The sequence below is a fragment of the Anolis sagrei genome, chromosome 2, assembly GCF_037176765.1.
Source record: "Anolis sagrei isolate rAnoSag1 chromosome 2, rAnoSag1.mat, whole genome shotgun sequence".
Lineage (NCBI taxonomy): Eukaryota > Metazoa > Chordata > Lepidosauria > Squamata > Dactyloidae > Anolis > Anolis sagrei.
Window position 1 is genome coordinate 171,115,256 of NC_090022.1, and position 23,309 is coordinate 171,138,564.

The 23,309-nt window shown below is 43.0% G+C and overlaps 1 protein-coding gene across 2 annotated transcripts in view; it reads left to right on the plus strand.

The window, feature by feature from the left end:
* Window positions 1-23,309, plus strand: part of TRIP10 (thyroid hormone receptor interactor 10) — a 145,158-nt gene that overhangs the window by 96,668 nt on the left and 25,181 nt on the right. For both annotated transcript variants that reach the window (XM_060763339.2, XM_067464110.1), the window contains exons 4-9: window positions 737-884; window positions 4,805-4,867; window positions 8,567-8,671; window positions 12,259-12,387; window positions 18,509-18,655; window positions 20,621-20,824. In XM_060763339.2, the coding sequence (XP_060619322.2) occupies window positions 737-884; window positions 4,805-4,867; window positions 8,567-8,671; window positions 12,259-12,387; window positions 18,509-18,655; window positions 20,621-20,824 (796 nt within the window). The remainder of the gene's footprint in view (window positions 1-736; window positions 885-4,804; window positions 4,868-8,566; window positions 8,672-12,258; window positions 12,388-18,508; window positions 18,656-20,620; window positions 20,825-23,309) is intronic.

Below are 23,309 nucleotides of genomic sequence, written 5' to 3' on the forward strand. Positions count from 1 at the left end.
GAAGGCTGAATTTCCTCCCTTTGCTTTCCCCGCTTCTGCATCAAGTCAGAGAAGCCAGTTTTAAACCCGGGAAGGCTGAATTTCCTCCCTTTGCTTTCCCCGCTTCTGCCTCAAGCCAGAGAAGCTAGTTTTAAACCGGGGAAGGCTGAATTTGCTCCCTTTGCTTTCCCCGCTTCTGCCTCAAGCCAGAGAAGCCAGTTTTAAACCAGGGAAGGCTAAATTTCCTCCTGCTGCTTTTCCCCACTCCTGGAGTAAAACAACTACTTTCAAAGTAAAGAACACCCAATGAAACAGGAAATAACACTTTCAAACCATTAACGAAAGGATTCGGAAGTCTCAGAAGTTTCGAAAAGTTTTGAACAGTTTTTTTCTGTGAAAATCAGAATTAGAATCGAACCACCAGTGCCCCCTACATCCCCCTACATTTCTCAAACAAGCCTAGTATCTTTTAACTTAGCCTATTCCACTTTTTAGTCCCTAAGGGGCAAGGTCAGCAATGACAAGAGATGGAGATATAACTACAGTGGCAAGCACAGGGACAACAGTGTCTAAGCATTGAGGGAAACACTGGTTTAAAACCCCAGTATTGTGCTTGAGGGGTGAGGAAAATGGAGTCATTATCCCACCTCTGCATGGGACGAGGATGTGAGTGGCAGTGGAAGAGGCAGTAGATCCTTGTGTCTCAGGTCAAGAGTATAATCACAAGCATTTCCTGTTTTTTTCTTTCACATTGCAGATTCTGTCAATACCAGGCCTTCCTTCAGGTGGTGAAAGAACTAAACGACTTTGCCGGCCAGCGAGAGATCGTTGCAGAGAACCTTCTGACACGGATCTGCGTGGAGCTTGCCAAGTATTCACAGGAGCTCAAGCAGGAGAGGAAACTGGTAAAGAAATCCTAAGTTGTGCCAAATAACAATGCATCAAGGTTGTTAAGATCTTCTGGAGGGGCCCTGCTCTCGGTCCCACCTCCTTCGCAATCGCGTTTGGTGGGGACGAGGGACAGGGCCTTCTCGGTGGTGGCCCCTCGGCTCTGGAACTCTCTCCCGTTGGAGATTAGATCTGCCCCTTCCCTCCTGACTTTCAGAAAGCTGGTAACATCTTGGCTTTGGAATATAGCATTTGCAGAATGATGATTGAGTCAATAACGGCTGACTACACTGGCGGATGGTGATGAATTTGTGATTTTACTCTGACGACCTGGCTTTTGTAATTGTATGATCTGTATTTTAATGTATTTTTGTATTAATTTATTATGATGCTATTGTGTTTATTCTATGTGTGTATGAATTTTCTGCTGTTAGCCGGCCTGAGTCCCTCTTCGGAGGTCGAGAAGACTGGGTTATAAAAGCTCTAAATAATAAATAATAATAGCTACAAAATATCCAGAGTGAATCAGGAACAAATTGGGTCCTGATCATTTTGCCCTTGGCTTTAAGGAACAAAACTGTGTTCCTCTACATATTTCAATGCTACCCCCATTCTCACCGGCCAACCAACAGTTTGGAGATGTATTTGTGCCAGAGGGCTGGCATTCATATTGTGATGTAGAATCATAGAATAATAGAGTTGGAAGAGACCACATGGGCCATCAAGTCCAACCCCATTCTGCCATGCAGGAAAAGCACAAAGTGTCCATGACAGATAGCTATCCAGCCTCTGTTTAAAAGCTTCCAAAGAAGGCGAGTCTTCTCTGCTGTGGCCCCTCAGCTCTGGAACTCACTGCCTGGTGAAATTAGGCAAGTCCCTACCTTGGCAGCTTTTATTTATTTATTTACTTATTTGACTTGTATACCGCTACTCCCAATTTGGCTCGGAGCGGTTTACAGCAGTAAATTAAAACAATACATTTAACTTTAGAATACAATAATAACAAGAACAGACATAGTCCCGAGTTATTCACCCATCGAAAGCTTGTCAGAAGAGAAAGGTTTTACAGGCTTTCCGAAAAGCAAGTAGGTCTCGGATAGATCGGGTTTCAGCTGGCAAGGCATTCCATAAATAAGGGGCCACAATCGAGAAGGCTCTCTGCCTAGTAGAGGACAGATGATAAGTCCGGATGTTGGGGACTTCAAGCAAATTTTGGTCTTCAGACCGAAGTAATCTCTGGGGTTGGTAGGGGGATAAGCGGGCCCTCAGGTACGCCGGCCCCAGACCATATAAGGCCTTAAAAGTTAGTACCAGCACCTTGAAAGTGATTCGGTACTCAATCGGTAGCCAGTGCAGCTGTTGTAGAATTGGGGTGATACGACACCTTGCCGGCACCCCGGCGAGAAGACGAGCCGCCGCATTTTGCACCAGCTTCAGTTTCCAGATCACTGACAAAGGAAGGCCAATGTAGAGGGCGTTACAGTAGTCAAGCCTCGAGATGACCGTCGCCTGGATCACCGTAGCCAGGTCATTCCTAGATAGGTAGGGAGCCAGTCGCCTAGCCTGATGCAGATGGAAAAACGCAGATCTGCTCACAGCAGAGACCTGGGCCTCTATTGTGAGCAGAGGGTCCAATAAGACATCAAGACTTTTTACAGAAGATGACGGACGTTGTGTCTCGCCATCCAGGCTAGGCAGCTGGACCTCCCTCCCACCCGGACGGCCCAGCCAAAGGATCTCCGTCTTCGCTGGGTTCACCCTCAACCTGCTGGCACACAACCATCCAGTAACGGCCTCAAGGCACTGATGGAAATTTTCGGGTACAGAGTCCGGCCGGCCCTCCATCCTCAGAATGAGCTGAGTGTCATCAGCATACTGGTATCCCAAAGCTTTGCACCAGTCAGGCAAGCGGTCGCATATAGATGTTAAATAGTAGAGGAGAGAGAATAGCTCCCTGCGGGACCACTCAAGTTAGCAGAGATCTCTCGGAAACCCTCCCTCCCCTCGCCACACGCTGTCCCCGATTCTGGAGGAAGGAGGACACCCATTTAAGGGGTATCCCTCTAACCCCAGTCATGGCTAGGCGGTGGGTCAATAGATTGTGATCAACCATATCAAATGCTGCTGTGAGGTCCAATAACACAACTACTGCTACATCCTCATGAGGCACTTTCCCCCCGCCCTTGTTGTTGTTGTTCATTCGTTCAGTCGTTTCCATCTCTTCGTGACCTCATGGACCAGCCCATGCCAGAGCTCCCTGTTGACAGCAATTCAGGAAAAAAGACATAAATATTATATCTAGACAGCATAATCTTAAACAGCAAGCCTAATCAATATAAATATATCATTTAGACGCCTAAACACTCTTTGGCATCTCAACTTTTTGCTCTATCACTTTTATTGCAGGAGGTGGGCATGGTGGGCAAGCAACACTTGTTGAAATTCTGTCTTTGAGCATCTATTAATTTTACAAAAGCCCTATCTTGTTTTTTGCTTGATGACTAGATGCTAATAAATTTGGCTCTTTTTCTTTCATAGGTATTCTAAAAATTCTGGTGAAATATTTTGTTCACAAAGAATATTTGAAGTATTGAGGGGTCCAACATTAAGCTAAATTTTATTTTATGTAAAGGAAGCCTGGTAGCAATGGCTATGCTATGATTCCTGAACTTGTAGGTAGCTTGTGGATCTTTTTGAGGTACTTCTGTTATTATTAATAATAATAATAATAATAACACTTTATTTGTACCCCACTACCATCTCCCCATGGGACTCTATGCGGCTTACATGAGGCCAAGCCCAAACACAACAATACAAGCAATAATAACAACAGTACAAGCAATTAAAAACACATAAACAATAAGATACACAACATTATCAATAAACAACACATAATTAAAGACAGTGGGAAGGCCAAATGTAGAGTTAAAATTGGAAATAATGCTGGGATATGAATGGAAGGTGAAACTGGTGTTTGTGGAAGGGCATACGAGCAGACTTAAAGAAATGTAAAGTGCTTTGGACGACAAAGTGCTATGGGGTCATTATTCTAGGAAGGCACACTGGAACAGCCACGTCTTCAAGTTCCTCCTGAAGACTGCCAGAGTTGGAGCCTGTCTGATGTCTTTAGGGAGTGAGTTCCAGAGTCGAGGGGCCACCACCGAAAAGGCCCTCTCTCTCGTCCCCACCAAGCGTGCCTGCGATGCTGGTGGGATCGAGAGCAGTGCCTCTCCGGATGATCGAAGGGATCGTGTGGGTTCGTATACAGAGATGCGATCACGCGGCTAGGCGGGTTCCAAACCGTTCAGGACTTTGTAGGTAAGAACCTGCACCTTGAATTGGGTCTGGTAGATGAATGGCAGCCAGTGGAGCTCCTTGAACAGGAGGGTTGACCTCTCCCTGTAAGGAGCCCCAGTTAAAAACCTGGCTGCCGCCCGTTAGATCATCTGAAATTTCCGGGCCGTTTTCAAGGGCAGCCCCATGTAGAGTGCATTGCAGTAGTTCAGTCTAGAGGTGACTAAGGCGTGGACCACTTTGGCCAGATCCGCCTTCCCGAGGTACGGTTGCAGTTGGCGCACGAGTCTTAATTGCGCAAAGGCCCTCCCGGCTACCACCGATGCCTGAGCCTCAAACGTAAGTGAAGAATCCAGGAGGACCCCCAAACTGCGAACCTGTGACTTCAAGGGGAGTGCAACCCCGTCCAGCACAGGTTGCCACCCTGGTTTACGATGGACCAGGAGGACCTCTGTCTTGTCGGGATTAATCTTCAGCTTGTTCGTCCTCATCCAGACAGCCACAGCGGTGAGGCACTCGTCCAGCACTCGAGGGGCTTCCTTGGAGTTAGGTGGAAAACATTTGGTGGGGATCTAAAAATCATACTGAGATTCTTCTGATGAAAGCTTTCATTTCATTTCTTTTTCTTTCCTTCTTTTTCTAGCACTTGCAAGAGGGCCGACGGGCTCAACAGCAGCTGGAGAACTCCTTTAAGCAACTTGAAAATGTGAGTTTCTCCAAATTTTGCATGTGTGTTTTCAACGTTAGCCTAATTCTGGACACAGTGGACATAAGCTTGGCGGGACCGTAACTTTGGAAGGCCTAAAACTATTTCTATTGATTTGGCCAATGTTCAGAGTAGGAACACAGCTGTGGATATCATTGTTCCCCATAGAATTCTTCAAGCATTTCATGGATGAGGATGTGACGAAAGCACAGAAAGGAGTTTTTTATTCCAAAGATGTTTCCTCTATCCAGTCTTTAAAACAACCTTTGGGATTGGTGGGTGTGGCCAAGGGAAGAGAATAGAAAAGTTCACATCTTATGTAAAGCAAGCACTATAGCTTGACTTTAGGCCTTGGCCACAGAGTATGATCTTTGGATGTTTCCAAAGATCATACTTTGGATGTATGATCTTTGGATGTTTCCAAGAACCTCTTACCTGTGTTGTCGAGGGCTTTCATGGCCGGAATCACTGGGTTGCAATGAGTTTTTGGTGAGTAGGTATACAACCTCATTGGAGTATACGTCCCCCTTCCTCTTGTGGGAAAGTTTGATTCCACAACCCCCGTTTTCATGAGCCCCCCCCCCCCCCCCCCCCGCAAATAACCTGCTTCTCCTTTATCTCTCCTGAGTTTTTAATCAGTTTTTAATTAGTTTTTCTTTTAATCATTACATGTAGCCCGCCCATTGTCACTGTGATTGTGTTTATTGTAATTTCATATCGTTATGTTTATTGTTTGCATTTTCGGTTTTATTTTGCTGTAATTTGTTGTTTGGGCTTGGCCTCATGTAAGCTACCCCGAGTCCCCATCGGGGAGATGGTGGCGGGGTATAAATAAAGATTATTATGATTATGATTATGATTATTATTGTATTGTCGAAGGCTTTCATGGCTGGAATCACTAGGTTCTTGTGGGTTTTTTCGGGCTATAGGGCCATGTTCTAGAGGCATTTCTCCTGACGTTTCGCCTGCATCTATGGCAAGCATCCTCAGAGGTAGTGAGGTCTGTTGGAATTAGGACAATGGGTTTATATATCTGTGGAATGGCTGGGGTGGGGAAAAGAGCTCTTCCCTGCTGGAGCTAGGTGTGAATGTTTCAACTGATCACCTTCATTAGCATCAGAATCTGGCTACCAGTATTAAAAAACTCTAAAATTACAACAGCAAAACAGCAGAGAGGAAACAACCAGGCACATCTTAACACCTCTCAACAAAAGATTTTCCCAGGCTCAGCCAGGCCTTCAAATGCTAATGAAGGTGGTCAGTTGAAACATTCACACCTAGCTCCAACAGAGAAGAGCTCCTTGCCCCACCCCAGCCATTCCACAGATATATAAACCCATTGTCCTAATTCCAACAGACCTCACTACCTCTGAGGATGCTTGCCATAGATGCAGGCGAAACGTCAGGAGAAATACCTCTAGAACATGGCTCTATAGCCCGAAAAAACCCACAAGAACCTAATTATTATTATTATTGACACAAAAGCACAGTATGTCACAGCAAACGAGATCTATATCCTGGATTTCGTATCACAAAATCATAAGTTGAATACTTCCCAAGCGTCTAGGACTGTGTGATATATTTTCGAATGATGCATGCAGATCCAAGTAAGGTGGCCTTTTGCAGTTGACAGATCGTTATTATTATTATTATTAGGGTTGTGGACAAGAGTGGACAATCAAGAAAAATTCAGAAAGATCACATAGACAATAAAGTTGAACCCGTTTAGGATTAGAAGGAAGTAACTTTATATTTATTTTTTCATTTTTATTTTCACTTTTATCTTTAATATAATTATATATGTGTGTGTGTGTGTGTGTGTGTGTGTCCTTTTTTGTCTTTTTCTTTTTCTTTTCTTTTCTTTTCTTTCCTTTTTCTTCTTCACCTCTATCCTCTTACTTTCCCACTTTTCTTCAAAATAATATGTTCCCCCACTTTACTTGGAAATTATACTTTTTTTCTTTATCTATATAAATAAAAATGTAATGTTCATTCGTGCTACCATCAGAACTCAAAAACCACTGGGGGAATTGACACCAAATTTGGACACAAGACACCTAACAGTCCAATTTATGTCCTCCACTAAAAAAAAAATGATTTTGTCATTTGGAAATTGTCATTGCTGGGATTTATAGTTTACCTAAAATCAAAGAGCAATCTGAACTCCACCAATGATGGAATTGGGCCAAACGTAGCACACAGGGCTCCCATGACCAACAGAAAAAACTGGAAAGGTTTGGTGGACATTGACCTTGAGTTTGGGAATTATAGTTAACCCACATCCAGAGAATACTGTGGACTCAAACAATGATGGATCTGGACCAAACTTGGCACGAATATTCCATATGCCCAAATATGAACACAGAAGGAGTTTAAGGGAAATAGACCTTGAAATTTGGGAATTGTAGTTGCTGGGATTTATAGTTCACCTACAATCAAAGAGCATTCTGAACTCCACCAATGATGGAATTCAACCAAACATGGCATACAGGACTTCCATGACCAACAGAACACACTGGAAGGGTTTGGTGGGCATTGACCTTGAGTTTGGGAGTTGTAGTTCACCTACATCCAGAGAGCACTGTGGACTCAAACAATGATGGATTTGGACCAAACTTGACACAAAAATCCCATATGCCTAAATATGAACACAGATGGAGTTTGGAGGAAATAGACCATGACATTTGGGATTTGTAGTTACTGGGATTTATAGTTCACTACAATTAAAGAGCATTGTGAAACCCACAAACGACAGAAATGGGGCAAACTTCCCACACTGAACCCCCATGACCAACAGAAAATACTTGAGGCCATCCAGTCCAACTCTCTTCACCAGGGCAAGAAAATGTAATCAGACCCCTCCTGACAAAGAGCCATCCAGCCATAGATATAGATATAGATAGATAGATAGATAGATAGATAGATAGACAGATAGATAGATATGATTCTCTCTCTCACACACACATAGTATCATAGATTTGAAAGAGACCCTTAAAGAAGGACTATGATATGTTGCATGTTCCAGAGTAGGCAAACTAGACACTCTCCACATCAACACTGACAAAGAAACAACAAGAAACACTGTTTACCCACAAGCATAAAGGGATTACATATATTAGAAACCAACACTTTCTCATTACTTTATTTTCCAGATCACCAGACTGGGCCACAGCAACGCGTGGCAGGGGACAGCTAGTACCAAATAAAAATTATTTTTTAAAAAAGAACAACAGGACATTGAGAAAAATAATTGATGTCTTTCTCTTCATAGTTTAATTATATATGTTAGTAAAGTGTCCCTTAGATATTTGTTTGCACACCTTTGCTTTGTGTTCACATAAGCAGAACTAATAAGCTTCTCTCCACCCACTCCTTGAGTAAATGTTTGCTTATGTCTATAGATTGTAATTCTGCAAGCTTCTCTTCTCTTATTTGAAGTACTTTATGTTTGTTGTTATTTCTATGATGCTTTAAAAGCAAAGTCAGCAGCCTTTGCCATTTTTCTATTCCAGCTCATATTTAGAAGCCCAAATTGGCTAATCAAATCGTTTGCTTATTTTGGGGGAGTGTTGATTCCTATCTGTGCTGTGGAGATTAATCACATAGGTTTGAGTGATGCGAGGCACTGAGAGCTGAATTAACAGTATAAGTGTGTGATCCCATTAATCTATCTCACTTGGTTTACTATTTTCCCTGCAGAGCAAACGCAAGTTTGAACGCGACTGCAGGGAGGCTGAGAAAGCTGTCCTGACAGCTGAAAAACTGGACCAGGACATCAATGCCACCAAGGCAGATGTGGAGAAGGTCAGAGTTTCCCCAGAAAGAGGTGGCATTTCCAACTTCCTTGGTGTTTAGCAGACCCCAGAAGTAATTTTGCATTGAAAGTTGAGACCAGTCTTCAGAATCCCTTATGCTGATGCCCAGTAATGGAGCTCTGTTCATTTGATCATACATACATACATACATACATACATACAATTTATTTTTATTGGTGAATGACATAGACAAAAAGTAAACATATTTATTTATTTGTCGTGTCAGAACAACCAGTCAAATTATGTTACATTTCTGAGTATGAGAGTTGATTAAATGTCCTTTGACCAGTATCTGGCCACTTGGAGTGCTTCTGGTGTTGCTGCAAGAAGGTCCTCCATTGTGTATGTGTCAGGGCTCAGGGTGCATTGCAGCAGGTGGTCAGTGGTTTGCTCCTCTCCACACTCGCATGTCGAGGATTCCACTTTGTAGCCCCATTTCTGAAGGTTGGCTCTGCATCTCGTGGTGCCAGAGCGCAGTCTGTTCAGTGCCTTCCAAGTCGCCCAGTCCTCTGTGTGCCCAGGAGGGAGTCTCTCATTTGGTATCAGCCATTGGTTGAGGTTCTGGGTTTGAGCCTGCCACTTTTGGACTCTCGCTTGCTGGGGTGTTCCAACGAGTGTCTCTGTAGATCTTAGAAAACTATTTCTAGATTTAAGTCGTTGACGTGCTGGCTGATACCCAAACAGGGGATGAGCTGGAGATGTCTCTGCCTTGGTCCTTTCACTATTGGCTGCTACTTCCCGGCGGATGTCAGGTGGTGCTAGACAGTGTAATTTTTCCAGTGGTGTAGGGCGCAGGCACCCCGTGATAATGAGGCATGTCTCATTAAGAGCCACATCCACTGCTTTAGTGTGGTGAGATGTGTTCCACACTGGGCATGCGTACTCAGCAGCAGAGTAGCACAGCGCAAGGGCAGATGTCTTCACTGTATCTGGTTGTGATCCCCAGGTTGTGCCAGTCAGCTTTCGTATGATATTGTTTCTAGCACCCACTTTTTGCTTGATGTTCAGGCAGTGCTTCTTGTAGGTAAGAGCACGGTCCAGAGTGACTCCCAGATATTTGGGTGCGCTGCAATGCTCCAGTGGGATTCCTTCCCAGGTGATCTTCAGAGCTCGGGATGCTTGTCTGTTCTTGAGATGAAAGGCACATGTCTGTGTTTTAGATGGGTTGGGGGTCAGCTGGTTTTCCCTGTAATAGGCAGTAAGAGCGCCTAGAGCTTCGGAAAGCTTCTGTTCTACCATCTCAAAGCTCCCTGCTTGAGCAGTAATGGCACGATCATCAGCGTAGATGAAACTCTCTGTCCTTTCTGGCGGTGGCTGGTCATTTGTGTAGATGTTGAACATGGATGGGGCAAGCACGCTCCCCTGAGGCACAGTAAACATAGACGGATGTTGACAATACAATGAGAAATACAGGAGCAGAATTCAAAACAATCTTGACAGATTAGAGAGATGGGACAAAACTAACAAAATGAAGTTCAACAGTGACAAATGCAAGATACCCCACTTTGGCAGGAAAAACAAAGATACAGAATGGGGGACAATGCCTGGCTCAAGAGCAGTACGTGTGAAAAAGATCTTGGAGTCCTCGTGGACAACAAGTTAAACATGAGCCAACAATGTGATGTGGCGCCAAAAAAAGCCAATGGGATTTTGGCCTGCATCAATAGGAGTCTAGTGTCTAGATCCAGGGAAGTCATGCTACCCCTTTGGTTAGACCACACCTGGAATATTGTGTCCAATTCTGGGCACCACAATTGAAGAGAGATATTGACAAGCTGGAATGTGTCCAGAGGAGGGCGACTAAAATGATCAAGGGGCTGGAGAACAAGCCCTATGAGGAGCGGCTTAAGGAGCTGGGCATGTTTAGTCTGAAGAAGAGAAGTCTGAGAGGAGATATGATAGCCATGTATAAATATGTGAGAGGAAGCCACAGGGAGGAGGGAGCAAGCTTGTTTTCTGCTTCCCTGGAGACTAGGACGCGGAACAATGGCTTCAAACTACAAGAGAGGAGATTCCATCTGAACATGAGGAAGAACTTCCTGACTGTGAGAGCCGTTCAGCAGTGGAACTCTCTGCCCCGGAGTGTGGTGGAGGCTCCTTCTTTGGAAGCTTTTAAACAGAGGCTGGATGGCCATCTGTCAGGGGTGATTTGAATGCAATATTCCTGCTTCTTGGCAGGGGGTTGGACTGGATGCCAAGCAGGAATATTGCATTAAAATCACCCCTGACAGATGGCCATCCAGCCTCTGTTTAAAAGCTTCCAAAGAAGGAGCCTCCACCACACTCCGAGGCAGAGAGTTCCACTGCTGAACAGCTCTCACAGTCAGGAAGTTCTTCCTCATGTTGAGATGGAATCTCCTCTCTTGTAGTTTGAAGTCATTGTTCCGCGTCCCAGTCTCCAGGGAAGTATAAAATAAGCTTGCTCCCTCCTCCCTGTGACTTCCTCACACATTTATACATGGCTATCATATCTCCTCTCAGCCTTCTCTTCTTCAGGCTAAACATACCCAGCTCCTTAAGCCACTCCTCACAGGGCTTGTTCTCCAGACCCTTGATCATTTTAGTCACCCTCCAACTTGTCAATATCTCTCTTGAATTGTGGTGCCCAGAATTGGACACAATATTCCAGGTGTGGTCTAACCAAAGCAGAATAGAGGGGTAGCATGACTTCCCTGGATCTAGACACTATGCTCCTATTGATGCAGGCCAAAATCCCATTGGCTTTTTTTTGCCGCCACATCACATTGTTGGCTCATGTTTAACTTGTTGTCCGCGAGGACTCCAAGATCTTTTTCACATGTACTGCTCTTAAGCCAGGCATTGTCCCCCATTTAGTATCTTTGCATTTCATTTTTTCTGCCTAAGTGGAGTAGCACTTGTCCACACCTATCTCCAACAGTCAAGAGTTCTTTGTCCTTTCCTGCTGTTCAATCTAAGCAGATCTAGCCCTGTAAACCTTTTGGATAAGGAGGCTGCTTGGCCTCAAAGTGTAAATTGTTTCAATCTATTTGGAAAAATATCACAGTGTACAGTCAGTTCTTCACTTTTGTTGGGACTGGAACACAGAAAGGTGAAAAGTTGCAAATAATAAAATTGCTGTATTGTTGAAGGCTTTCATGGCTGGAATCACTGGGTTGTTGTAGGTTTTTTCGGGCTATATGGCCACGTTCTAGAGCAGGGGTCCTCAAACGTTTTAAACAGAGGGCTATGTCACAGTCCCTCAAAGTGTTGGAGGGCCGGATTATAATTTGGAAAAAAAAATGAATGAATTCCCATGCACACATCTTATTTATAAATCAAAAAACACTTAAAAACAATAGAATAATTAAAATGAAAAACAATTTTAACAAATATAAACTTATTAGTATTTCATTGGGAAGTGTGGGCCTGCTTTTGGCTGATGAGATAGGATTGTTGTTGTTGTGTACTTTCGAGTCATTTCAGACTTAGGTTGACCCTGAGAGAGGGCCGGGTAAATGATCTTGGAGGGGCCCCGGGCCTTAGTTTGAGGACCCCTGCTGTAGAGTTTACTGTGACATTATCATCCCAATAATCTATTTTAAAAATCTTTTCCAGGCAAAGCAGCAGGCCAATCTACGTAGCCACATGGCTGAGGAGAGCAAGAATGAATACGCTTCATATCTGCAGAAATTCAACCACAATCAGAGCCAATTCTACTTCCTGGAGATGCCACAGATCTTCAATGTATGCCTTTTAAATAGCTTCTACTTTTTCTTAAGTTTAGACATGGTTTTGCTCCTCTTCTACACTAAGAAGTCCCTCAAGGCAACTTGCAACAAACCCCAAAGTCATAATAAAATAGTAATTTCAAGTCAGTTTTGCACTGCGATCTTAAAATATCACAAATATAGAGTGAAAGTACAAAATCCTCTAGCAAAACAGCCAGAGAGGAAATGGAATCAGTAAACCCCAAGTTAGCAGGGCTCATAAATCCCTCTGGAGCTACCCTTATAGCAGAAGAAATTCTCCATGGGTATTTTCAAATGTTGTTAGACTGTCAGTCCATGACAGCTCTCTTTGTTCATAAATCCATCCTGGACTACTGCAATCCTTCATCTCAAGGAAGGCTTCTCTCATCTGAGGAAAGGATTCCAAGTGTCATAAGAGTTTGACTCTTTCCATCTGTCAATGTTCCGCGTTGAGGAAAGAGAAAAAGCAGAGGGGACGTTCCCCTTGATTTGGTTTCAGGCCAGTTCTGAGGTGTTACACGAAAGAAGGTGGAAGTCACCTTACTTTTCCTTTAGGTCTCTTTTATTAGTATTCCTTCCCAGTATTTATTTATTTATTTACTTACAGCTTTTATATTCCTCCCTTCTCACCCCGCAGGGGACTCAGGGCGGATTACAGTGTACACATATATGGCAAACGTTCAATGGCAATTTTGACATACAACATATACAGACATAGACAGAGGCTATTTAACTTTTTCTGGCCGCCAGGGGAGCTGTCGCTTTCATCATCCATCTGCGACACTGATGAAGTACTTCCACATTCCCCGCATGCTTTTTGCTGGAGTCTTTTTTATGGCCTCATAAAATTAGTTAATTTAGTTTCCCCACACTTTAAGGTACTACCTAATTTTCCTACTTGACAGATGCAACTGTCTTTCGGGTTGCAAAGGTTGACAACAGGCTACACAATTGGTTGGAAACCCACTCCAACCCGGGCTGGCTTCGAACTCATGACCTTTTGGTCAGAGTGATCTTAATGCAACTGCGCCACAAACCCAGTAGACTTTGCCCCCCCCCCCCCCCCCGGTGTGTGCTTTTGTCTGTTAAAGACTATCAAATAATTAAAATTGTTTTAAATTGATGTAACCATCTCTTTTCAAACTGGTTATATGAAACTGGTTATATGAAGACTCCAGCAATACATGGAGAGTTACCAAATGTACAAGCTGGGTTTAGCAAAGACCAAATTGCCAATATCCGCTGGATAATAGAGAAAGGCAGAGAGTTTCAGAAAAACATCTATTTCTGTTTTATTGACTATTCAGCCTTTGACTGTGTGGATCATAATAAATGGTGGCAAGTTCTTAGTGGGATGGGCATCCCAAGCCTCCTTGTCTCTCTCCTGAGGAATCTGTACAAGGACCAAGTAGCAACAGTCAGAACTGACCACGGAACAACAGACTGGTTCAAGATTGGGAAAGGCGTACGGCAAGGCTGCATACTCTCACCCAACCTTTTTAACTTGTATGCAGAACACATCATGCGATGTGCGGGGCTTGACAAATGCAAGGCTGGGGTGAAAATTGCTGGAAGAAACATTAACAACCTTAGATATGCAGATGACACCACTTTGATGGCCGAAAGCGAGGGCTGAGGAGCCTTCTAATCAAGGTGAAAGAAGAAAGCGCAAAAGCTGGGTTGCAGTTAAACTTCAAAAAACCCAACATTATGGCAACAAGAATGATTGACAACTGGGAAATAGAGGGAGAAAACGTAGAGGGTTTGTATTTCTAGGTGCAAAGATGACTACATAGAATCATAGAATCAAAGAGTTGGAAGAGCCAACATGGGCCATCCAGTCCAACCCCCTGCCAAGAAGCAGGAATATTGCATTCAAATCAACCCTGACAGATGGCCATCCAGCCTCAGTTTAAAAGCTTCCAAAGAAGGAGCCTCCACCACACTCCGGGGCAGAGAGTTCCAATGCTAAACGGCTCTCACAGTCAGGAAGTTCTTCCTCATGTTCAGATGGAATCTCCTTTCGTGTAGTTTGAAGCCATTGTTCCGCGTCCTAGTCTCCAGGGAAGCAGAAAACAAGCTTGCCCCTCCTCCCTGTGGCTTCCTCTCACATATTTATGCATGGCTATCATATCTCCTCTCAGCCTTCTCTTCTTCAGGCTAAGCATGCCCAGCTCCTTAAGCCGCTCCTCATAGGGCTTGTTCTCCAGACCCTTGATCATTTTAGTCGCCCTCCTCCGGACACATTCCAGCTTGTCAATATCTCTCTTGAATTGTGGTGCCCAGAATTAGACACAATATTCCAGGTGTGGTCTAACCATAGTGGAATAGAGGGGTAGCATTACTTCCCTAGATCTAGACACTATGCTCCTATTGATGCAGGCCAAAATCCCATTGGCTTTTTTTGCCACCACATTACATTGTTGGCTCATGTTTAACTTGTTGTCCATGAGGACTCCAAGGTCTTTTTCACACGTACTACTCTCGAGCCAGGCATTGTCCCCCATACAGATGCAGACTGCAGCCAGGAAATCAGGAGACGCTTACTTCTTGGGAGGAGAGCAATGTCAAATCTCGATAAAATAGTAAAGAGTAGAGGCATCACACTGGCAACAAAGATCCGCATAGTTAAAGGAATGGTATTCCCCGTAGTCACCTATGGATGTGAGAGCTGGACCTTAGGAAAGGCTGAACGAAGGAAGATATATGCTTTTGAACTGTGGTGTTGGGGGAAAGTTCTGCGAGTGCCTTGGACTGCGAGAAGATCCAACCAGTCCATACTCCAGGAAATAAAGCCCGACTGCTCATTGGATGGGAGGATATTAGAGGCAAAGATGAAGTACTTGAAGAGAAATGAAAGCTTAGAGAAGACAATTATGCTGGGGGAAATGGAAGGAAAAAGGAAGAGGGGCCGACCAAGGGCAAGATGGATGGATGGAATCCTTGAAGTGACTGGATTGGCCTTGAAGGAGCTCGGGTTGGGGACGGCCGACAGGGAGCTCTGGTGTGGGCTGGTCCATGAGGTCACAAAGAGTCAGAACCAACTGAACGAATGAACAACAACATATGGAACTGGATTCCAAAAACGAAAGAGTTCGTAATTTGTGTTTTCATGTTTTCCTTGTCTGATTTACTGACCCACAGTACTCCCTGCCCCCAGCTGCTGAATTTGCTACAGCAGCAGATGTGCCGGTGGCTTTTTGGTGGGCAGAGTTGAGTTGGAGTTGACAGGAGTCAGTGCTATTGCTGACCCACCAGAGTATGACCACTCCTTCTGTCACATCCACTTAATAAATAAATCAGAGTTACGAATCATAAATAAGATAGGTCTGTTTTGAAAGATCTTTTGATGCTTTTTCCATTGCAGATTGAAAAATAAACAAGTCTATTCATGGTCTGGCCAATCAAAATTTGTCCTCGCCAGTTTAAAGTCAGCCCATACCAATTATGTCTTTACAGATTACAGTCCAATGAATGTTACACTAGGCAGTAGACACTTGATAAACTGAAATCATCCAATTAGGAAAATTGCTCCAACCTGTTCCTGCTTGTGCTAGATCACTCCTTAGTATGTGATTCTCTATTTCTCTTTCCCTCTCTCTTTGCTCTTCTTTGCCTTATACCAAAGATCTTCCCCAAAATATAGTGCGGGTATGTGGATTACCACATACTTGCATTTAAAATATCATCAATAGCTCAACTTTTGGTTGAGGCAGAGGAGAGATTTAGTTCAAAGGTTCAGTTGTAGTTAAAAGGGTTTTTGGAACGAGGGGAGGAATTGCTGTCAATATATATTTTTTGAATTGTAAGATTTATGCAATGTGATGTAATGTTTTATAACAGGGGTCCTCAAACTAAGGCCCGGGGGCCGAATACGGCCCTCCAAGGTCATTTACCCAGCCCTCGCACAGGGTCAACTTAAGTCTAAAACTACTTGAAGGTACTCAACAACAACAATCCTCTCTCATCAGCCAAAAGCAGATCTACACTTCCCATTGAAATACTAATAAGTTTATAATTGTTATAATTCTTCTTCATTTTAATTATTGAATTTTTAAAGTGTTTTTTTGCACTACAATGAGATATGTCCAGTATGCATAGGAATTCATTTTTTTTCAAATTATAATCCAGCCCTCCAATAGTTTGGCCCTCTGTTTAAAAAGTTTGAGGACCCCTGTTCTATAACATTTCAACAAGAGAAAACATTGAACAGGTACTGATATTGGGAGCTCTAATTTTTTAAATGTGGAATCTAGCTGTACCTGTTGTCTTTAAGGCAGAGGTGCCCAACCTTTTGGCTTCCCTAGACCACATTGGAATAACAACAACTTTACTTTTATACCCCACCTCCATATCCCCAAATGGACTCGAGGTGGATTACATGGTTAAAACATAACATATTTAAAATATATAACATAACATATTTAAAATATAACATATTTAAAATATATAACTTTAAGATCTTCCAGGGAGGCCCTCCTCTCGGTCCCACCGCCGTCACAACGACAGTTGGTGGGGACGAGAGAGAGGGCCTTCTTGGTGGTGGCCCCCCGCCTCTGTCATGAATGACTTTTCAATGATTTTAAAGCATAGGTTCTTTTTATTGCAATTTCCAGTGTGAGAAGGTATATCAGATTATAGAAAACATTTAGTCAAAGAACTGACATTGGACATACAAACATACAGATTCTATGCAACTACATTGGATTCACAATTACATTGGTTAACAAACAAACATAGGGGAATTACATTTTCACTCAGCATTCACACCACATGTATACACATTCATCCACATGCATCCAAATATTACCATATCCTTTCTCCCTCCTTGGGGAAGCACCTGTTAGGCCAAACCCTGCTTTCCTGCAGCCTACCAATGCATAGTTCCATAACTTCCATAATGCCAAAACTTCAAAACGCTGAAATGCCAAAACTTCTTTCCCTAAGAACAGTGCCAAGGACCAGATCTCTGTTTTCCATACAGCAGAACCTGATTCCCTGCACTAAATCCAGGACTCCAAAAGCGCACTTCTTCCTCTTCCCTTGAGAAAGAAGCCCCAAAGTGACCAGACTGCTCCCGTGCAGATCTGCCACTATCTGAATACACCATCTCTCTCCTTCCATGGAGCAGAGCATGGCGGGTGGAACAGACTCCTCGGTCTGCCACGATTTGAGCATTATTAGATTTGGTCTTTTATAGGAAAATTCTGTTGATGTAGTCCCAAAGTTGTAAATTAATGATAGACGTCTTCCATCCTGGATCCATCCCAGTTTCCTGGCCAGATGTTGATCTTCTTGATTGGTGTTGATCTTATGTTAACTTCCTTCTTAACATAAGGAAGGTTGCAAACATTTCCTTTATCACTGTCCCATTCTTATCAGAGTTTACTCTTCAGATCTCATTAACAGGTTTTAATCACAAAGCAGCAAGCAGGTAGTTAGTCATTGCAGGCCTTAATATTATACTGGCGTTTCCAAAATTATTAATTCCAACCACACATCCTTCCATTCTTCCGTTCATTCCCACACATCATTATTAAATTCTCATTTATCAAATTTGCACATTGAATTTCTTATTACACCTCCGGAACACCCTTCCAAGGGAAATAAGACAGGCCCCATCCCTCCCCTCCTTTCGTAAGAGCTTGAAGACCTGGTGGTTTCAAAAAGCCTTTGAAAATGACCAGTTCTAACTCAGTCTTACACATTGTCGAATTCGGCCTTATTCTTCCTACCAATGGAACTGTCCCCTGGCCCCTCTCTCTTCACTCTGGCCTATAGCGGCAGTTAGTGCTGGGGGGGAGAGGTACCATTATACTGTAATATTATTAGTAATATTATTAGTAATATTACGTGCAATGTAAATATATAATTATAATTATAATATTGTATTATTATTACTATGAATGTTTAAAGTAAGTTTATGTCCCATAGGCCACATGTTGGACAAGCCCGCTTTAAGGTGAACAGAATAAATAAACAGAAAATTATCTTCATTCTGACAGTTGTATTACTTAAACTACACAGTGGCAGAAGATGGCGCCATGGCCTTCTTTACTAATATTTGAAGTCAGACTGTTATTTAGGTTTACATTCTTCATTTCTCCTTCCTTTAGAAACTGCAGGAGATGGATGAACGGAGGACGCGGCGTCTCAAGGAAGGCTATAGCATCTTCTCAGAGACAGAGCAGCAGGTTACACCCATCATTGGCAAGTGCCTGGAAGGCATGAAAGGAGCTGCAGACGTGGTTGATGAGAAACACGTGGGTGTCTGCGTAATGGGTTGTAGTACTTCCTCCATTCTGCCCAGTGGCTTAGAGGTGGAAAAATAGATTGCGTGCCACCTAATGGGAATGGGTAAAGTAGGTGCCCCCTCTCGCCTTCGTGATGTCTCTCCAAACTATTCCTAGCCAGCATGGCCGTTTTGAGCAAGTGCGTTGCTTTCTGGAGCAGAAACATCATTTAGTGATAGAGGGCAAACCATGCAGGCAGAAGGAACTAAGTTCCAGTATCTTTACAATATCACGAATTCTGTAGTTGAAAGCATCCAAAAAAATACCAGGCTAGAACTGTCTAGCTCATTGTTTCTTAAACTGTGGGTCCCAACCTGAAATAGGGTCCCCTTAGCTTAGTATTGAGATTGCAAAATATTTGACAATGGTAAATGGTTTCTGAACACCAGCCATTTATTTATTTATGACATTTATATGCCACCCTTCTCACCCCAAAGGGGACTCAGAGCAGCTTACAAGGTCTATATGACATATAATATATTATATTATTAGCATAGTACAATATCAGCATTAAACATTGCTATATTGCACCATACCATTATATCGTAATATTATTAGTAATATTACATGTAATATAAATATGTAATTATAATATATTATTATTATTATTATATTGCATTACATTATAATATTATAAATATTTTATGTATATATACACACAGATACGTTAACAACAACGTCCAGGGTTTACAGGTAACTCTGTCGAAAATGCTTCATCTGTACTCCACGAAAAGGACAATCGGCCTGTTTAGCAATCCTTGCAAATTTATTTATTTATTTATTTGCAGTATTTCTATTCTGCCCTTCTCACCCCTCAGGGGACTCAGGGCGGATCACAATGCACGTATACATGGCAAACATTCAGTGTCAGAAACACAACATATATAGATAGTAGGCTTGGGTAACTACGGAAAAATTTGGTTCTAAACTCGTTTCGTTTTTAGGGGGGGGCCTTGCGTTTCGTTTTTTTAAAGAATTCTGAAATTTTCCTTTAAAAAAGTTCGAAATATACGAAATTTCGTAAAATTACGAATCGATTTGTTAATGGCGGACGCGATTGCGCAATATGCTAAAAAACCCTCCAGATGGGACAGGGGGAACTTCTGAACCTTCCCTCTCCCTCTGTTGTTGACTGTTGGTGTGATAATTTATTTTTTATCACTGATAAATCAAACAACAACTATAAAACTTGCACCAGACATACGGAAATAATTACGAAACAATTATGAAACAATTACGAAACAATTATGAAACAATACAAAATAAATTGGAAAATTGTTTCGATTTTTAATTACTCCTCACAGTAGTCCTGCATGGCTCAATATTGGATCGTAAGCTAATTTAAATACGAATTAATAACGAATTACAAAATTAACGAACGAAACCGCTCAAGCCTAATAGATAGAGACACAGAGGCTATATAACTTTCCATCTTCATGAGGATATGCTTTTTGAATTCTGGCCACCAGGGGAGCTGTCGCTTCACCATCCATTTGTGACACTGATGGAGTACTTCCTCATTCTTTTGCACACTGCTAGTGATTTTTATGGTGTCGTAAATTAGTTAAATTAGCCTCCCCACATAAGCAGTACCTAAATTTCCTACTTGACAGATGCATCTGTCTTTTGGGCTCCAAAGTTCGACAGCAAGCTAGACAAATGGCTAGAAGCTCACTCCGACCTGGGCTGGATTCAAACTCGTGACCTCTCGGTCAGTAGTGATTTTAATGCAGCTGACTCCCAACCAGCTGCGCCACAACCTGGGCCTCAAATGCTGATTGCTCATCAGTAAAAAATTGTTTTTAAATCAGCCTCTGTTTAAAAGCCTCCAAAGCATGCTATGTGTATGCTTGGCTGTGATTTAAAGCTGGTTTGTGGATCTTTCACATGGTTTTATTCTTGAGGGCCACTCAGAAGGATGTTTCTCTCTCTCAGGATTCCCAGATCCTAATTGAACTGCACAAATCTGGTTTCGAGAGGCCAGCAGACATGGATTTTGAAGACTTCAGCCAGCCAATCAACCGCACTTCATCCGATAGCAGCCTCGGCAATCCCCGTGGCACCCTAGATGGCCGACTGGATCCACGCCTGCTGAGCAAGAACAAGGGAAAACGCTGGCCCTTCAGCAGGAAAAATAAGGTTGGGACCAACATAGAGGAGAAAGGGTGGTGGGTGTTTTTGGTCCTCTGAGCTTCTGGGTTCTCTAGATAACTCTGGAAATTAAGTAGGAGTACATTAATGGGGAGGGTTCAATACAGGAAACCACGTGGTAAGTACAACAGCAAAGTGTGCTGTATGGCATAGATTACACAGGCCAACGCCCCTAATTGTTTTTCTTGGTGTCTTGGTTTTTAGGCTTGTTCCTGGAGTTATTTGGGGTGCTGATTCAGAAAATTGTATTGGGTAAACTGTCAGCTCTAGTTTATGAGATAAAGTTATCATGGTTTTCTATGGGTATTTATTTATCGTGTCAGCCTTCCAAGTCACCCAGTTTTCTGTGTGCCCAGGGGGGAGTCTCTCATTTGGTACCAGCCATTGATTAAGGTTCTGGGTTTGAGCCTGCCACTTTTGGACTCTCACTTGCTGAGGTGTCCAGCGAGTGTCTCTGTAGATCTTAGAAAACTATTTCTTGATTTACCATATATACTTGAGTATAAGCCGACCCGAATATAAGCCAAATATGTTTTTGAATATTTACATAAAACTGTAATTTAAGGTAAGACTGTTCAACTCTGATTAAACCATTCTGACCTTCTTCAATGTAAATGTGCTTACGTACCCTTCCAATAAAAATAAATAGAGTAAAATAATAAACGTAATAATAATAATAATAATAATAATAATAATAATAATAATGAGGGGGGACTCAGGGCGGCTTACAAAGGCACAATTCGATGCCAGCATAAACATAACAATGGATAAAACATGTAAACAGCAATTATAACAATTAAAACAGTCAGTATATACATCAAAATCAGGAAAAACAATCTAATGCTCAGCATTCGCCATCTCAGAGTCTGTAAATTCCTTCCACATTGTCAAGTACTATCGATTCTGGTCGTCATTGTCCTTATCTAACTGCCAGATTGCCCGAAAGCCTGGTCCCACAACCATGTTTTTACTTTCCTTCTGAAAGAGAGGAAGGATGTCGATGACCTAATTTCCCCGGGGAGTGAATTCCACATGTGAGGGGCCACCACCGAGAAGGCCCTGCTCCTCGTCCCTACCAATCTCACTTGTGATAGAGGTGGGATCGAGAGCAGGGCCTCCTCAGAAGATCTCAAACTCCGAGGTGGGATGTAGAGGGAGATGCGTTTGGAGATGGGCCGGAGCCATATAGGGTTTTGTAGGTTAAAACCAGCACTTTGAATTGTGCTCGGAACTGGATCGGCAGCCAGTGGAGCTGACATAACAGAGGAGTGGTATGCTCCCTGTATGACGCTCCGGTGACTAATCTGGCTGTCGCCCACTGGACTAGTTGAAGTTTCCGAACAGTCTTCAAAGGCAACTCCACGTAGAGTGCATTGCAGTAATCTATTTGGGATGTAACAAGAGCGTGGACTACTGTGGCCAGATCCGACTTCCCAAGGTACGGGTGCAACTGGTGCACAAGTTTTAATTGTGCAAAAGCTCTCCCGGCCACCGCAGAGATCTGGGGTTCCAAGCTATAATAATAATAATAATAATAATAATAATAATAATAATAATAATAATAATAATACATTTATTACGTATCTATAACAGAGTAAAATAATAAATAACCTTGACTCGAGTATAAGCCGAGAGGGACTTTTTTAGCCCAAAAAAGGCCTGAAAAACTATACTCGAGTATATACAGTAAGTCATTGACGTGCTGGCTGATACCCAAACGGGGTGGGCCGGCGATGTCACTGCCTTGGTTCTTTTACTATTGGCTGCTACTTCCTGGCGGATGTCAGGTGATATAATACCGGCTATGGGTGAGCAGATGACAACTGGTAGATGGCATATACGTACGTGTGAAAAAGATCAGTACGTGTGAAAAAGATCTTGGAGTCCTCGTGGACAACAAGTTAAACATGAGCCAACAATGTGATGTGGCGGCAAAAAAAGCCAATGGGATTTTGGCCTGCATCAATAGGAGCATAGTGTCTAGATCCAAGGAAATAATGCTACCCCTCTATTCTGCTTTGGTTAGACCACACCTGGAATATTGTGTCCAATTCTGGGCACCACAATTCAAGAGAGATATTGACAAGCTGGAATGTGTCCAGAGGAGAGCGACTAAAATGATCAAGGGTCTGGAGAACAAGCCCTATGAGAAGCGGCTTAAGGAGCGGGGCATGTTTAGCCTGAAGAAGAGAAGGCTGAGAGGAGATATGATAGCCATGTATAAATGTGTGAGAGGAAGCCACAGGGAGAAGGGAGCAAGCTTGTTTTCTGCTTCCTTGGAGACTAGGACGCGGAACAATGGCTTCAAACTACAAGAGAGGAGATTCCATCTGAACATGAGGAAGAACTTCCTGACTGTGAGAGCCGTTCAGCAGTGGAACTCTCTGCCCCGGAGTGTGGTGGAGGCTCCTTCTTTGGAAGCTTTGAAACAGAGGCTGGATGGCCATCTGTCAGGGGTGATTTGAATGCAATA